Below are 18224 nucleotides of genomic sequence, written 5' to 3'. Positions count from 1 at the left end.
TAGTCCCAATGGGCGAAAACCAGTTCTTGGCCCTGAGAGAGGGTGGATACCTCATCTAAATAGAGCATAGATTGGTGATAACTGTAGCCCCTTCTCATGAAAGAAGAGGGTTAAACCATTTTGGATTTAGTACTTCACAGACTTTTTACAGTAAAGATGCATGCAAGTGGGCAAAGGGTGAGAAAGTACACATGATAAAGTGGGAAAAACACTCCAATCACTGACCAGTGCACAGGTTTAGTCTGCTTCCTCCCTATTACCATCTCAGACCATTCTTAGATATGGAAAGGCAACACCTGATGAAAGGAGATCCTGCTGCAAGAAAATGACTGGATGACACCTGCCTCCTCCTGGTAGCCAGGGCCTAGAGGTGTTGCCTAAGTGTCACATGCTTGCCTACTGTTTGACTGCTTCAGAGATACAAAAAGAAGAAGGGCTCCTGACTCCATCAAGACTCAGCTGACCACAGTGTGTTGGACCCTGCAAGAGCCCTGACTGGAGATAGACCTGAGAGCTGCAGAAGTGACCAGGAGGAGCGTTAAGCAATTAGAGAAAAGAGGCACTTAGTCATGTTTTTCACCTCTGGAGGACTCTTCCAATATTTTGAGGATTCCTCAGGAAGGGTGCACCCATGGCACCTTACTCAGAGTTTTTTTGTGGTGCTGCAAACTCTTTCCGCAGGCCCCTCCAGTAACGGGAGCTGGACTCATGGAACATTGTCTGACTACAGCTTTCAGCTGGAGGATTTTGAAAACCATAAAACTGTCTACTGTTGGACCTGACATCCTTGGTGTGGTCTTTCCGCAAACTTTTTGCCTTTACTCCTCCTGTTTTCTGAAATTCATATTTGTTGGCACTTGGACTCTGTGCACTTTACCACTGCCCAGTGCTAAAGGGCTTGTACTCTCTCCGTAAAACATGGTAACATTGGCCCGCACCTGATTGGCACATTTAATTTACTTAAAAGTCCTTAGTACATGGTACTACATGTACCCAGGGTATGTAAATTGAATATTACTAGTGGGCCTACAACTCTCATTGTGCCACCCACTAAGGGGCATATTTATACTCTGTTTGCGCCGGAATTGCGTTGTTTTTTTTTACGCAATTCCGACGCAAAACTAACTCCATATTTATACTTTGGCGTTAGACGCGTCTAGCGCTAAAGTCCATGGAGTTAGCGTCATTTTTTAGCGTGGACACCTACTTTGCGTTAATTATATGCAAGGTAGACGTTCCCGTCTAAAAAATCGACTCCGAGGCATGTGCGTCGGATTTATACTCCCGGGCAAAAATCACGCCCGGGAGTGGGCGGGTCAAAAAAAATGACATACGGCCGATTTTGCGCCGTTTTTTAGCGCCTGCAAAAGGCAGGCGTTAAGGGACCTGTGGGCTCTGAAGGAGCCCAGAGGTGCCCTCCCATGCCCCCAGGGACACCCCCTGTCACCCTTGCCCACCCCAGGAGGACACCCAAGGCTGGAGGGACCCATCCCAGGGACATTAAGGTAAGTTCAGGAAAGTGTTTTTTTTTATTTTTTTTTGTGGCATAGGGGGGCCTGATTTGGGCCCCCCTACATGCCACTATGCCCAATGACCATGCCCAGGGGACAGAAGTCCCCTGGGCATGGCCATTGGGCAAGGGGGCATGACTCCTGTCTTTGCTAAGACAGGAGTCATTTCTATGGGGGTTGGGAGTGAAAAAAAATGGCGCAAATCGGGTTGAGGCGAAAAAATTGCCTCAACCTGACTTGCCCCATTTCTTGACGCCCAAGCCCCATATCCCCCTACGCCGGCGCTACCTGGTGTACGTCGTTTTTTTTAACGCACACCAGACGGTGCCGGCGGCTAACGCCGGCTAACGTCATTCAATAAATACGGTGCCCACATGGCGCTTCAGAATGGCGTTAGCCAGCGCTAATTTTTTTGACGCAAAACTGCGTTAGCGCAGTTTTGCGTCAAAAAGTATAAATATGGCCCTAAATTAGCACTTTAAAACTTGTCTCAGGCCTGCCATTGCAGCATGTAGTGCAGTTTTAAACTGCCAATTCTACCTGGCAAAATAAGCCTTTTGCCAAGCCTAAATCTTCCCTTTTCAAACATATAGATCACTCCTAATGTAGGCCCTAGACAGCCCACAGGGCAAGGTGCATTGTATTTGAAAAGTAGGATGTGTATTTAAGTTTTACATGTCCTGGTAGTCAAAAACTCCTGAACAACTTTTTTTATTTCTGTTAAGTCTACCTCTCCAATAGGATAGCATTGGGTTGCCTTATTACATTTAATAAGTGATAACTTTTGATTGAGAGCAAGTAGAAATGCATGTTTGGACAATTTTGAAAATGCCATTTTAGAAAGTAGGCATTTTCCTGCCTAAAAGCTTCTGTAGTGTAATATAATATAACGTGGACATGTAAAGCGCAAGCTAATCACCCACAAGGGTATCCAGGCATTGAGTAGGTGCTGGCAGACAGGTAGTCATTTGAAAAGCCATGTCTTCAGTCTCTTGCTGAAATTCATTATCATGGTGACTGCTCTGATGTCCTGGGAGAGGTTGTTCTAGGTTGTTGCTGCTAGGTAGGAGAATGAGCAGACCAGTCCTATTTTTGTGACTCTGGGGTTTATGTGCGAATGGGAGGAATGCTGAGCAGGGGTTTCAGATTCGTTGGTGGGAGTGAAGTTGGTGATTGAGGTCTTCGTGGCCTGTCTTGTGCAGTGCCTTGTATGCATCGGTGAGTCTCTTGAATTGGCAGCATTTCTGGACAGGGAGCCAGTGGAGTTCATAGAGGTGTGGCGAGATTTTGGTGCTGTTTGGGAGGTTGAGCACCAATCTTGCAGCAGTGTATGGGGTGGGAGGAGATGCAAAAATAGAGGGCATTGCTGTAGTTCAGTTTGCTCATGACCAGGGCCTGGGTGACGGTTTTCCTGGGGTCCTTGGGATGCCATTTGAAGATCTTCTTGAGCATGCAGAGGATGTTGAAGCAGGCGGAGGGGACAGCATTGATTTGGGGTCTCATGGTGAGGTCGGTGTCCAGGATTATGTTCCGGTTTCTTGCCTGGTCAGTGGGTGTGGGGGTGGGACATAAGTTGGCAGGCCACCAGGTGATGTCCCAGGAACAGAAGCTGGATCCATCATTGAGCTTTAGGCAGTTTGTGCACATCCAGGCAGCAACCTCAGTCATCCTTCTTTTGAAGTAGTATTTGTTGTTGATGTGGTCTTTACAGAGGGACAGGATGAGCTGAGTGTTGTCAGCATATGAGATGATGTTGTGACCCTGGGTACAAATGATTTTTGCCAGGGGGGCTATGTAGATTTTGGAGAGGGTGGGGCTCTGGGAAGAACCTTGCAGGACATCGAAATGACGTCTTTGGGTTCAGAGGTGATAGGAGCAGTCTGACCTACTGCGTTTTTCCTGTTAGGAATAAGGACAATCATTGGAAGACTGCACCTTGAATTGCTGTGTCATGCAGTCTGGTGAGGAGGGTATGGTGGGAGACCGTGTCAAAGGCAGCAGCGAGGTTGAGAAGAATAAGTGCAGCAGAGTGTCTTTGGTCCATGATGATGTGATTATCGTCTGTTCCAGAGGGCTGTCTGTGCTATGATTGCTTCCGATGCCTAATTGAGACTGGTTCAGGTTTTTGTGATGTTCAGTGTATTGAGAGAGCTTGATGTTGATAGTCTTTTCCATGATTTTAGATGGGAATGGAAGCAGTGAGATGGGCCGATAGTTGCTGAGGATTTCTGGGTCGTCAGAAGATATTGTTGTGTTTCCAGGTGTCCAGGAACATGGCTGTGGAGGTGGAAGCGTTGATGATGAACTGGGGAAAGGGCAAGGATACAAGTGGGCACCCGAATGAGTAGATGCCATGGTTGTGGCAGTTTCATCAGCGGTCACCGGTGTCTGGTTGGTTAGAGAGGGGGCTCCTGTGGTGGGGGCTGGTGATGATGGTCATATTGTGGGGAGAGGTTGCAGGTCAAAGTTCTTGTAGGTGTGGATGATCTTGTTGCAGAGGCCTTGTGATGGGGTGATGGTGTTGGATGAAGCTGCGGGAAGAGTGAATTCTCTGATGATCACAAAGAGTTCTTTAGATTTGTTGCTGCCATTTTCAATCCTATGGGACAGGGCTGTCTTCCTGCCATCTTTCAAGTCATGGTGGTCTGCACTAAAAGAGTCCTTAAAGGCAGTCTTGATGGTGGGCTTTGTTGAGGATCGCCACTTCCTCTCCAGTTGTTTGCAGTGTCTCTTGGTATTCCTGAGGGTGTCTGTGTACTACCTTTTGTGTTTGGTGGCTTGTCTGGGTTTGTTGGTTTTGAGGGGTGCCAGGCTGCTTGCACAGGTGGTGAGTCAGTTGCTGAGGCTTTGGGCATTTCTTTTGGAGTCTTCTAGAAGATTCTAGCTGCGGGGACCTGTTAATGGCTTGCGCATTAACAATGCGTATTGGGCCCAGACAGTGAACAATGTCGCAGGAAGGGCCATTGTACCGGAATGTATAAGAAATGCCTGAAGCAAACGTCAAGTAGTAATATGTTGAGCCAAATCTAAGTCTCTTGCTGTAAACACTTATTTATTAAATCATGTATTTTAATCCTACAAAAAATACATGGTTAAAAAAAACGTTTTTACAGCCAGTGACTTAGGTTTTGGCTCCATTTATTACTACTTGACATGTGCTCCAGGCGTTTATTGTAGGTTGTATCAGTCTCTGCTTAAGAAGTATATCTGGGTGAACCTATCAGCAGCAGAGGTACTGTCTGTGGTAGCACATTATACTTCATGTTTTGCTTTGCTTATCAATCACATTTGTGGGAAGGCCATAGTGCTGGACATTCCTTCCACTACTGCTATGCTTGTAATAGTCATTGTGCCAGAATGGTTGGGGTGAAATTGTTCCCTGCCCCAATTATATTTCAAAGGGCTTGCCTCCAGCATACAAAAAAACCTGACACTAGTATCTTGTCACCCCAGACGTCTTGGAGGCTTAGCAGGGAAAAAGAAGAACTTTACAAATCCAGACATGGAGGTAGCTTAGAAAATTCCCCCACTTCAGGTATAAATGTTGTACCTTCTGAGCCACTCTTGAGGAGTGTCCTTCTTCCTAAGGCACGTCTTGTTTCTCAAAGGACTGGCCTGCTTCTTGAGTCCTGCATAGTGCCTCTGAAGACTGCCCTGTCACTTGAGGCTTGCATTTTCCCCCAGGTGACCTGAGTGACTCAAAGGGTCAGTTGGCTGACCTCTTGTCTGGGCTACAGGATTACAACACGCTCCAGAGGCCTCCCTGCAACTGCCCAGCAGACCTGCTGCACTGGACTTGCAACTGGACCTGCCTGAGCCCTGCTGACCTCTGCTAGAGTGATCCCCAAGGGGTGCCTCCTCAGGTCTTGGAGTGAACTCCTCTACAAGTAAAGGTGAAATCCTCAAGTTTTGGGCTTTTCGCAACCTCAAACTGACCCATTCATGCTGAGATTCTGCTGACCATGACAACTACTACCGAGAGCCTCCTGTCAACCAGAGTATTCGTGCTACAGTGACTACCAGCAACGACCGGTAATGTAACATCTGCCCTTCACTCTACAGCAATGACAGCCAGAGAGGATTATTAATGTGAAGCTCCAGCAACAGCCTTCCGTGACTCCCAACCAGATCCTTGGCTACCTTGACCATCTGTGATTTCTCCCTGCTCCTCACAGCCTCCTCCACCACAAACTGGACTCTTTACAAAGGTAACTTTTTCAGCAGAACTAACCTGGTCTCTGTATCTGGCAACCACTCTATCGCTGTCATCCTGAACTTGTGACTTCCCTCTGGTCTAGCATGGCGCTATGGGCTAGATGTATCAAAAATCCGATTTGCATTTCTTAAATAGCAAATTTTTTAAAAAGAAATCACTATTTAAGAAATGTAAAATGGTATGTATAAAATTTGCGATTCTGTAATAGCGATTTCTTAAAACTCGCAAAATGCTATTACCGAATCCCAAATAGAGAATGCGACTCCATTCATCCCTATGGGCCTGTAGGCACATAGGTACGAATGATTTTGCATTTCCCAAATTGTGAATTCTAGTTAGGAATTCGCAAATTAGGTAATGCAAACCCCAAGGTGCTGAGACGTCCTCTGATGCACCCCAAAAACACATTTGCGGACATGTGAAGCACGCACATGCCCTATGGGCCTGTGTGCACTACATGTAATTTTAAAAAATGCATTTATAATGCATTTTTAACAAATGCACATACTTACCACTAAATTGGATTTGGTGGTAATTGCATTTCCTAAATGCCCAATTTGCATTTAGGAAATGCATGATACATGTGCTTTGGAAATCGCAAATAGGGATTCCTTATTTGCGATTTCCTATTTAGAGAATCGCAATTTGTGATTCTCTAAATGGGGTTGCAATTTTAAGGAATCGCTATTTTTGCGATTCCTTAAAATTGCACTGCAAATGCCTTTCATACATTGTGAAAGGCATTTTTGCATTTGCAAACAGCCGAATTTTGTGATTCGCACAGTTTGCGAATGCAAAAACGTTTGATACATCTGGCCCTTTGTGCTTTTATGTGCTATACTTTCCTAAAAATTTAAAACTGCATATCTCCAGTTTTACTGATTGGATTTTTGTTGTTTTGGTCTTATTTTGTCTATTAAAGTTTTCTCTGACGTGGTGTGAGATTGTTCTTGTATTTTGTTTTCATTTTATTACTGTCTGAGTGGTGCACAGACACCTTACACATCACCTTTATGTTAAACCTGACTGCTTTTTTTCCAAGCTACCAGAGGGTTAAGAACATGTTCATTTAGTGATGTTTGTGGTTCACCCTGACAAGGATTGTGGTGTTTGCTTGAGTGAGGTTGTCACCCACCTCAACCAATAAACCAATTTCTTACATCTATGTTCAAAGGTAATATCTTGGCTCAGGACAAGGTAGCAAATCAATTGTTGCAGCAAATCAATCACAGCAATGAAGTGACCTAAATGGTCAATATTATAATATAGATTAATGGTGACTGTGTTTATAGTCATCCACCAAATTCATATTGAAATAAAATGCTTGAAAAAAGAAGGTGGCAGTCGCCTAAACCAGTGGCTTCAGCAGGAGCTTGATGATGGCATATCCAACTTTGTGGCACCCTCACTGCCTATAGCTGTACACAGTGCCTTGCTGGAAAACTTTGTCTTCCAAAACTTGAACTCAGTCAGCCAACTGCTATATCTGTGCCAATATTAAAGTCAAAGGCTTACTTCAGGCCTTCTGGTGTTGAAGCAGAAAAAGTATTCACTGATTTTACAAGAGGCACATCTTGAGATTGTGTGCTTAGTGCATGGCTGCCATGACTCATGGACACCTACCTGCCAACACATGGACAGAGCTGGCGAGGTCTGCTTACCTGAGGGAGAAGGATCTAGAATAAAGGCGGAATGAGAACACTAGAATAGGGACTGTGGAGACCGGTTCAAAGGAGACTGGGACTTTGGGACCAGAGCCACGTCTTCCAAGGCACACAGAGAAGGTCAGCCAATCCAACTGCAGTAAGATCACATACTAGGTCATTTAAATAACTGGTGATTTGGCTTGCTGCAGGCTGAAGAGGAATAAGTATTGACTGCTTTGACAAGAGGCATATCTTGAGATTCTCTGCTTAGCACATAGCTGTCATGAATCAGGAATAAAGCAAGCAAGATTCACTTGCCAGAATACGAAATAGCCGGAAGAAGGGCAAATTGAGAATTCTTCGAAGATGGAGACTCTGGAGACCTGTTAATAAAAAAAACTGGGGCTGAGAGACAGGCTTTCCAGGTCAAAGATGCTATTCAGATTGCAGTAGGATCACACCCTTGGTAATTTTTTAGGAAGAGAGGCTGGGCAGCTGGAGCAAGTTGCCTTGCAATTGCTTATTTGCATGGTTCCTGCCCACTTAGTTCAATCAATGCTTTGGCTTTTTCCTGCACCTTTGTTTTGTTCTACCTTTTTCCTTTTGTTTCCTTCTGTTCTTCCTTCGTATGCTTTTGAATATCTATCTTCCATTAACTTTAATCTGCTGGGTGACATAGGACACAACCACCTCTTCTCAGCTTCTCTTGGTACTCTAGATCTTAAGGAAGGTAACTGGGTACTTCCTGTGTTAGTTACTGAATTTCCCTTAAGGAGTATCAAGTAAGTGCAAATAGGGTAGATATTATACATGTCAGCATCCTGGCACTACTATTACTTACCGTTTGCTATTTCAGTATAGTCAAGCGTGCTGTACCAGTGGTGTGTGGGGTTCCTTTAAATACCTCAAAACAGCATCTCAAATGCGTGAGAGACATGACCTACACTTGAGCGTGCTTTCTCTCTCTTGTTCGCAATCACCATTTTCCCTTTTACAAATATTCTGCTGGCCATTCCCATTCCTCTGCTTATTGTCCCCACTCAGTATAGAATGCTGGACTAGCATTTGTGGCAGTGGCTAAGCAGCACTCAGAGCACATGTAGGGGCAGCTGTTTTACCCAATACCATGCTGGAAGACAGAAGTTAAACTTGTGATTCTTCTTTGCTTACTAAGAGCGAGCCATGATTTCTATAATGAGGGCATGATAAAACCTTATGAGCATCCTTTTCCATCATGGAGATCAGTCCATAGGATGCATTAATTCCACATGTTTTTTATCCCCTCAATTTGCTTATAAAAAGGGACATATGCATGACAGGCTTGCTCCGCCCAAGCGTCACTTTTTTTGAGGCTCTGCCGGCACAAGACTCTCAACCATATCTAGGAGGCCATGCAACACCACTTTGCTTGGCTTTGAATGGCCTCATAGATATGGAGTAAGACAAAGCAGCACACGTCACAGTGTTGTCTTACTTTGCATCAGGGAGGCATTCCTTGTGTGTTGTGATGGGTTTTTCCATGCAATACCCATGGATTTTGCTGCTGCTCCAGATTTACTTAATCACATAACTTTATGCCTCCCAAGAGCACCCGTAACAAGGAGAAATATATTTGTTTCTTCTTGTTTTTTCCTCTTTCTATGTGTACCGACACATAGAAATAGGAAAATGCCTCTCAGGATTGTTTTTCTGTAGAAAGGTTCCCCTTCCGGCACAAAAACAATCCTGCATGCAACGCACGTACTCTTGCACCATGGAGCAGGGGGGGCTGCATTGGCACTAGGCAGCCAATGGTGCGGCAGCACAGGGGGAAAGGACAGGAATGCCCCATATTGCATAAATATAGTGCATTCTTGCCCTTTCACATTGGCATAAGGCACCGCTGCAAGAGGACCTGCGGTGCTGCCCTATGCCTATTGGCCATATATAAACCCACCAATTTTAACTTTTTGCTTCTTAAACCACCTTATGTCCCAACATATTGCAGGTGTGAAACGTTGTCAACAATACCTTACATGTATAATAGATACCAACTACCAGATATTGGTCAAACAATATCTGCTGCTGCCTGTGCAATAGGTTCTTAATCATTCAACATATTTACTCATTCTTCTGACTCAATAGTGTAGTGAATGTTGCCCTCCATGGTCTGTTTAACGTCCTCTATGTCTTTCATGCAATTTCTCCCTGACGTTAGGGCAAATGCCTCTCGCAACAATTTAGAGAGCTTCAAAAATTCTTGACTAATGTTTATGAAAACAGTTAATTGCCTGTTACCCCTACAGCTCACTTAGTGCTACAAATGCTTCTCTGCTCTCAATCACAGTTCTGTCTAGCCCCTACTACTAGGATGATTGATGATGCTTAGGTCTATATCTTGCACAGATCAGTGGCCTAACAAGGCCCCCTCAGCCCCTGCTGTGCAGGGATGGGCAGGATCCAGGGGGCCCCCTCAGCACAGTCTCCAGGCCTGAGAGCTTCTGAGTGAGTCCTGAGGAGGAGCCCTCCATGTATTTTGTAGGGGGGCTCCTTCAGGTTTTGTTACACCACTAACGCAGATCAAGTTGGGTTGTTATTATGTACTGCCTTGAACAGACCCATCAGCATTGTGCTCTGTCCCCTACCCCACCTCAGTTTATGCAGACTATCACTGGTGCACACTATTATATGTTGCTTTCTAAAGCTGTGTGCAGCATTTCACATTGAGATGTTCAAGCGACCAAATCATTAGAAATTCTTTGCAAGAGTGGGGATTAATTTCCTTCAGTGCTTGAACAGAAAGTGGTAAATATCCACCCAAATTTTGCTTATGCGAATGTAGCCTTTTATTCGCATGTATTTTGCTGAGCAGAGTTCTTTAACATTTGACTTTCAGATATTTCTATCCCAGAGAATCCATGGAATCACCTGGATCGGGCTGTCAAAGAATGAAAGAGGCCTGTTTATATGGGAAGATGAAACCATTTTGATTAATGAAACTGCGTAAGTATTTAGGTTGGCGATATAAATATATTCTCATAATAGAACTAATTATGAGAACCTTTGATTACTTAAATGTCAATCTCTCTGACTCAGTTTAGACAAGTGGACATGGTAAGTACCTCCTCTTATAAGTTTACAACTTGAAAATAAGATATAACATGCTGAGTTGTTTTAAGTGCATCATTTTCTACATGTTTTTCTTTTCCTGCATCTCTTCACCCATATATTTAAGTAGGTTTGACCTGCTGGAAAAACTTCAAGAGTGGGATAATTATCACAGAACTCTAAGTTTCAGCTTTGTGCACTGGAAGTTAGTACTGAACTTGTAATCAGCCCATTAATCGTTAACTTTGTCCACCTTACCTGGCTGCAGTAGGGGGGTGACCGAATGAGACACAATTGCACACATAAACGCAGACTGACACACATGCATACCCAAATGTGCACACACACACAAACACACACAATATCCTTTCACAACACTCACTCCCATATATTCATGCAGGCATGCACGCACCAAACCTTTTTAAAAAATCACACTTACCTGAGCAGCTCTGCCTTGGAGTGGGTTCTGGTCAGTGAGACTGCTGATCCCACTCAACTCTGTGACGAGGTGTCAGCAATTGGCACTCTGCCTGGGCACTTCAGGACTAAGAGCTGAAAAGCCCAGGTCTGAGGTAATCAGTGACACTCCCCCTCCTCATAAGTGGGGGGGAGGGGGCTCAAGGTACTTTGCCAGGCTGAAGAGGTCACACCCAGAGGAGCTGTGATGTATTTAGCCCAGCAAAGTTCTCAGGCAGCCAGGAGCCTACGCATTTAGTGCATGTCCAGCTCCCGGCTGCCTGACCTTAACAAGAAGAGTGTCTGTCAGGCTGACCATTGCTCAGCCTGACAGACACTTTTCTTTCTGGGCATAAGATGAGCGGGGCATGGCCCCTTCACCCATTACGACGGGCTGTTGCTGCCTGACTGTTATCCTGGAGGTATGAGAGTGAAGGTGACATGTCTTCTTCAAGAACACGTCTTCTGTTTGCCCCTTTGTGCCTGAGCCACACAAGCTAAAGTAAAGATAGAGTTTACAAGGTAAACAGGGTCATACTACAATAATCTGTTTAAACTTTTGGTATGATTCTTTATGGTAGGGATACAGCTTAAACAATGAAATACTTTTTAATTTATACTTGGCGCCTCTGGCGAACCTGGTACGTTAATTTGGTGTCCAGATTGTCTCCTATGCAGATGATATGCAGGTGATTTTGACCGTTTCTCGTAATTGGGAGGACACAAAGGAGAATTTTCAATGCTGCATGACAGCAATTAACAATTGGATGGCTAGCAACTGGCTTAAACTCAACGGGGACAAGACAGTGATTATGGGCCTGATTACAACTTTGGAGGACGGTGTTAAACCGTCCCAAAAGTGGTGGATATACCACCTACCGTATTACGAGTTCCATAGGATATAATGGACTCGTAATACGGTAGGTGGTATATCCTCCACTTTTGGGACGGTTTAACACCGTCCTCCAAAGTTGTAATCAGGCCCTATGTGCTTTGGTGGTAACAACTCCCCTTGGGACAACAGTTGGTGGCCCCCCACTTGTGGGGGTTGCCCGTCACCAGTGCCCGCCGCAAAAAATATAGGTATCATTTTTGACGACACACTCTCCTTTAAGTTACAGATTAATCATATAATCAAGGTCTGCTTTTGGATACTAAAAACACTTAAGAAAATTGTACATCTTTTAGAGGATGACTGAAGGCGGCCTGTGGTGCTGGCGTTAAGTCACTTCTAGACTTGACTATTGTAATTCATTGCTGCTCAATGCGAGCAAATCTTCTTTAGATAAATTACAGTCAATTCAGAATGCGGCAGCACGTTTAACCTTGAATCTCCCTCAGTCTATATCAGCCAGTAGATGTGTATCATCTTTACACTAGCTTCCGATTAAGAAGAGAATTATCTTTAAAACACTCTCTCTTACTCACAAAGCATTACAGTCGGAGGGATGCGACTATTTGAAGTCTACTCTGCATCTTTATCAACCGTCGAGATATCTGAGATCCTCTTCCATTTTTATGATCAAGGTGCCTCGTTGTAATAAGGCCAGATGGGGAGACCGGGCCTTTACGGTGGAAGCAGCTAAGCTCTGGAATAGCCTGCCCCTCTCACTTCGTCAAATGTCGATCCATCTCTCTTTTAGGAAAAGCCTTAAAACTTGGCTTTTCGCAAATTAGTCTCTTTTGGGGTAGTCTGTGCTCTTTTTCCCTGTGTCCCTGGTTTGACTAGCGCTTCGATGCTTTTGCCGGAATGCGCTCTACAAATAGCTCAATACAATACAATACAATAAGGACTCATTATTAGTTCTGTTACAACTCTGATTTGAACTGAAACAAGAACAAGAGCTTTCATCAAAATGAAGATTACAAGTTCTGTGGAAAAACAGCACACATCCTGAAATTTCCCCCTGCACATTTCACCAGGAACAATCTGGTGAAATGTTAAGAGGGGAGTGTCTACAAAGAGGGAGCTAATCCGACAACACTCATTCATTCTGATACCAAAATCCCTAATTAAGAGGCAGATCCATGTTTATTATTTGCACTACACATGTTTATTATTGCACTACACAAAATCAGTAATTAGGAGGTGCGGCATTTCCAGCATTATATGTACAGGAAGGAAAACACGTAGGAAAACACTGTCCGTATATCGATATTCAAGTCTTGAATACCGATATACAGACAGCGTTTTCCTACGCATCCGATGTCCGTTTAGGAAAGAAGACTAAGGATCACTTCGTAACAGAAGAATGACATGAAACGAACGCCAATCTTCCCCCTGAAAAATAGCTCCATGAAAGGCAATTATATATATAATAACAAGGCACTGTGTTTGATGTCCTGATGAGACCAGAAGTTGAAAGGCCGAAACACGTTGACAATCTTTTGGAGGAATGTTCTTGAAACTATGGAATGATGGAACAACGGAAATGAGATGGTTTTGTGTATAAACATTGGGAGGAAATACCCCTAAAGAAAACAATACCAGATACCATTACCTCCTGTTATAAGACTGTTTGCCGGAAGAAGGTTCAGCAGCTTATTTCAAAGACAGACTTCAGTGCTAGAAATTGTAGATAAAAAATTCAAAATTGACTTTAATTTTTAATTTTGTGGTTTTAGGATGTTGTTAGTTAGGTCATTTGTCTTTTTGTACAATGTCAGTAATCTAGTTATGTAGTTATGTATATTTGCAATTCCACCCTTGGATAAGAGACAAACAAGGAGACACAAAAACATTAATAAATATTAGAAATAAGAAATACAATAATTGTCCTCAATGATTAATTGATGTTTTCATTTGAGATATATTTACACATATATATATATATTTATCCCCTCGGTATACTGATAATGGTGTATTGAGATTTGGCCCAGATACAGTGGGGTTACCGGGCCTCCCCTTAATGGTGGAGATACCGTTCTGAAGCCAGATTGGCATGGTCAAGGAGATGAAACTGCTCAATGTGGTTGCAGAGTTGCAGGTGTACGCATTTCTCAAGTAACTTTGCTAGTGTCAGGATGTTGGTAATTGAACTGAAATTGATGGGGTTGGACAGCATGGTATTCAGTTTCTTTAGGATGAGGATGTTTTGACCTTTGTTTAAGCAATCAGGAGTCATGCCCAGAGAGAGAGAGAGAGAGAGAGAGACAGAGAGAGAGAGAGGGAATTACAATCTTAGTCCTAAATGGGAGTATGGATGATCTAGGCTCTTTGAGGAGCTTATCAGGCAGAGGATCAATGAAGTGGGTTGAGGGTTTTTTAGATAGTATTGTTTTGAGTATCTTGGCTTCATCTGGAAGTTTCAAGGCATTCCAGATAGCACTGTTTTTTGTAGTATAACCAGTGAGGGGGATACCACCAGGGGCTGCACTGGGAGGAGACTGGGTTAAACCTGGCTTAGTAGGCGCTGTGAGGCGATTTGAAGTTATTAATTAATCTTCTTGGTCTCTTCAAAGAAGTAGGCAGAGAATTCATCTCCACTGGGCAGTGATCCATGGACTACCAAATGGTGGTTAGATTTGCAAATTATTTGTTGTGTGACAATGTTTTGTATAGTCGTTTGGCTCTGTTTATAGCGTTGACAAGTTGTGCACTAAAGTAATCTGCTTATGACTTTCAGATGCGTTTGTTGAGGAATTTCTTGTCAACCTCAGGGGTTTGAGGTGTGCTAAGGAGAGAAAGAGTCTCCATGATCCCTTGGCATACCTTAAGTTACGCCTTTCCTCTTTAAGGTTGCCATTGAAAAAGGGTTTGTAGTGTCTACTGGGTATTCTTTTTAGTTGTTTTGCAGTAATGACATCAAGACTATCTGACATGGATTGTATGTAATGTTCTGTAAGATCATTCACCGTTATCAGGTTTGTGGGAGGAGGTTGCTGCTAATAGTACTTAAATCAGTTAGGTTAATATTTTGCAAGTCTCTGGACCGTTGTTTCAGTTTAAGAGGTTGGCCCTGTCTAATCAGCACCTTTTCTCAGTTGAGGAAGGAGATTAGGTAATGATGTGACCAATCACAGGGGGATATGGCTTCCAGTATGACATTAGCCTTGGCAATGATTAGATCTAGGTTGGAGCCTCTATAGTGTGTAGAGCCATTACATGATTGGGTAAGTTGGCGACCCAAAAGGATGGCCTTGAAGGTTTTCAGTATGTGGTCATTTAAATCATTCCAGTGAATGTTGAAATCCCCAAGGAAAATCTGGTTGGTGTGTAGGTCTGTGTTGGATGAAATGGTCTCCATTACTTGTTTGATGAAAGATTAACTATTTCCCGGGAGTGGTAGATCGTGTGTAGTTTGTACACTGACATGTATTGTTCTAAATTTATATAACTAGGAATTCACACAAGGACAATTTAGCAGTTTGTGCAGGTTTGAAGGTAACCGTTGATCAGTAGATGCATGCTATGCCACCACCAACTCTTCCAAAACTATCCAATCTGATGATGTCATAGTTAAGTGGAACTAAATGGGTGAGAATGTTTTACTGAGCCACATTTCAGTTAAGTTTAGGAGGTTGAGATCTTGTGAGAGGATCAAATTGGGGATGTCAGCTGTGTGTCTTACCGCAGTCCTGAAGTTAAGAAGCATAGACTTGCTACGAGATTTGGTTACTAATGTTTCTTGGTGTGTTATAGCGACATGCAATAGACTGTGTTTGTTCAAGGTTATGTAGTTGAGACTGGGTTCTCTGAGTGGGTTGGAGTGAATAGTTTGGATATTGGCCAGAGAGGGTGACGAGTCCTTATATATAGTGGAATATGATAACAGAAGGGAGTGAATGTCAGCCTCAGATAGTCTGTAACCCTATAAGGTCTGGAGGAGGGATTGGGATGAGGTCTGGATCTCCAATACAAGATTGATGAGTTCTCAGTGATCGATGTCCCGTGCCAGGAGTAGTTCGGCCTTCTCCTTGTGGGTAGATTATATAGTGTAGAGTGTGGGTTTCTGTTAATCCCAGCAGTCAGATAGGGATTCCAAAGTTTCTCAAGCTTCGAGGTGATGTGTAAAAGGTTCTGGAGATTGGCTTTAACTAGATGAAGGCCTGGGTTGAAATCAGCTATGATACAAGTAACTCATCAAAATATTAGAAGAGAGTGAATACTGAATTAAACTTTTTTTCCAACATCCTCCTTTTGACGATTATTTTGAATAAAGTGCGATATCAACTAAAATGAGAGTCTCAAGCAGAAGAAATGTCTAGATTGGCAGTTAATCCTCTTCATCACTCCTCTTCAACACGGTGCTGAGTACCTATTATAACTGAGAGAGCCGCTTAGAAACTCTCATCTGTAATTAACCATTTGCGTCTGACTGTGCAGGACGTCCTCAGATTTGGAAACATGATCTGTGTATTACATATCATTATTTATGTTATGAGGTTATCTCAACCAGCTGAGTCAAAGGCATTGGTTTCTTGGGTAGTTCTATGGTTCTATGGGTCCTCCATAGGCTCATATGGCGTCCACTTCCTGATGAGTCATCTTAGAGAATTTCTTTACTGATTTACACTCACTGTTTTTTTTTCTTCAGAACAGATGTTAGGGTCAGTTTAGTACTGTATTTTGTAAACCCAAGGTTGCCCCATCAAATTTAGACATAAAGATGCTACCCTTGTCTTGTTATAGCATGTGGCACAGCTCCGAGGTTGGGTGTTAATTCTTATATGAGTCTAGCTTGGTTTTCTTGAAACATTCCTAAAGTTCCAGGTGAATTGTGCTCTAGTAAGCTTGAAAGGCAGGGAAGTTATACAAAAGTGAGTATCACTATTTCTTTAAACATGGTTCACCAGAAGGCTATCTTGCCAAGAGTTCCAGGGGCCAGCTTATCTGGCGGACGGGACTCTGCTTGCCTTTGTCAAGCCAACATCAGATTTCAAGAGCACTTTTTTATTTAACTTTTTGGCAAAAATAAGTATATTTATCATAATGTTCGTGTTTTGATTGCTTGCCATGCGTAGGAGCATACCTCAATGATGGCCTGCACTGCAGATTAGAAATCAACTGCAAACCACAATGTACTGAGTTTTTCAATGTCCCATACTAAGGCATTCTGAGTTTGAGAATCTTTACTTATGTATTTATTCATACATTCTTAGAGAGCACACTCAGCCTGAACGTATCAGCTCGCTGTATATACAGTGAGAGAAAAATCAGATTCCACCGCAGAGCACAAACCAGCAAAATGCTACATAACATTTCCCTCATTACAATAAGGGGAAGGGTATGAAACGGAAAAAAGCTTATGATATGCGAAATCAAATCGGGAAAGGAAAGAGGGAGTGAATTTAGGATTCAACAAGGGAAAGCCAAGAGAGAAGATGGGCCCTAAGGAAAAGCGTGGAAGGTCAGAAGGTACAACTATTATCAGATGATACAGATGATGCAGAGGATACTTTAGGAAGATTGTTTGCCAAATGTTTGACTGTGTCATGTGTGATCAATATGTATTACCAATAATGAAAACAGGAAAAGTTAGTTGTTTTTTTTCTGAAGATCTGTGGTCTTTCTTCGAGATGCTGTTTTCAGTACTCATTTACCTTCATCCAGCCAGTTAATGGAGATATGCAGTCGCATTAGCAAATGATTGTTTTAGGAGTAATCCACAGGAAGACAAGGTGAGATCCTCTCTCTGTTGAAATTCACGTGAAGGAGGCCGAAGTATGTCCTCCAATGGCAGTATGAAAAAATTCAAAGTAATATGTCATGAAGGTGGAAGCATGTTTGACCCTCTCAGCTCCAGGTTTCGCATCAGCAGCAAAAGGTCACTTCTTGATGCACACATAGATGAGCAGAATGTTTCAAATATAGATCAATGAATATAAATCTCGGGCACCTTCGTACAATACTACCGGGCATATTTACTAGAAGTGGCACAGCTCAGCTACTGTGCAAAAATTGGCAGCACCGCGCTGCGTGACTACTAAAATGAAGGGATGTGCCAGATTTAAAAGAATACAGCACATCCCTGCGCCGGCGCTAAATTATCTGCTGAGCTCCAACGTAGCCACCCTTGCGCCATGGTGCAAGAATGACTGCATTGTTGGGAAGATTGTCTTGCACAGAAAGGAACAACATTCTGCACAGAAACAATCTTCAATGGCGATTTGCTCCTTCCATGTGTGCTGCAGAATGCCTGGGGTGGCATTAGATTTTGGCATTGCCTCAGTTTACAAAATCTCTTAAATCTGGGGCAGCCTCAAAATGCAATGGATGTTGCTGTGGAACGCCCACAGCAACATCTATTGCACGCCCCTTACACACAAAGTACTGCAAGTTAAGGGGGTATATTTGCAAGGTGGTGT

At 43.3% G+C, this 18224-nt stretch overlaps 1 protein-coding gene across 1 annotated transcript in view; it reads left to right on the top strand.

Moving 5' to 3' along the window:
* The window catches only part of LOC138247388 (CD209 antigen-like protein C), a 177705-nt gene that overhangs the window by 119610 nt on the left and 39871 nt on the right, over positions 1-18224 (top strand). The window contains exon 5 of the mRNA XM_069202038.1: positions 10249-10355. Within this exon, the coding sequence (XP_069058139.1) occupies positions 10249-10355 (107 nt within the window). The remainder of the gene's footprint in view (positions 1-10248; positions 10356-18224) is intronic.

This window comes from Pleurodeles waltl, chromosome 7 (genome assembly GCF_031143425.1).
Source record: "Pleurodeles waltl isolate 20211129_DDA chromosome 7, aPleWal1.hap1.20221129, whole genome shotgun sequence".
Taxonomy (NCBI): domain Eukaryota; kingdom Metazoa; phylum Chordata; class Amphibia; order Caudata; family Salamandridae; genus Pleurodeles; species Pleurodeles waltl.
Note: the sequence above shows the minus strand (reverse complement) of the source record. Positions and strands in the feature narration are given on the sequence as shown.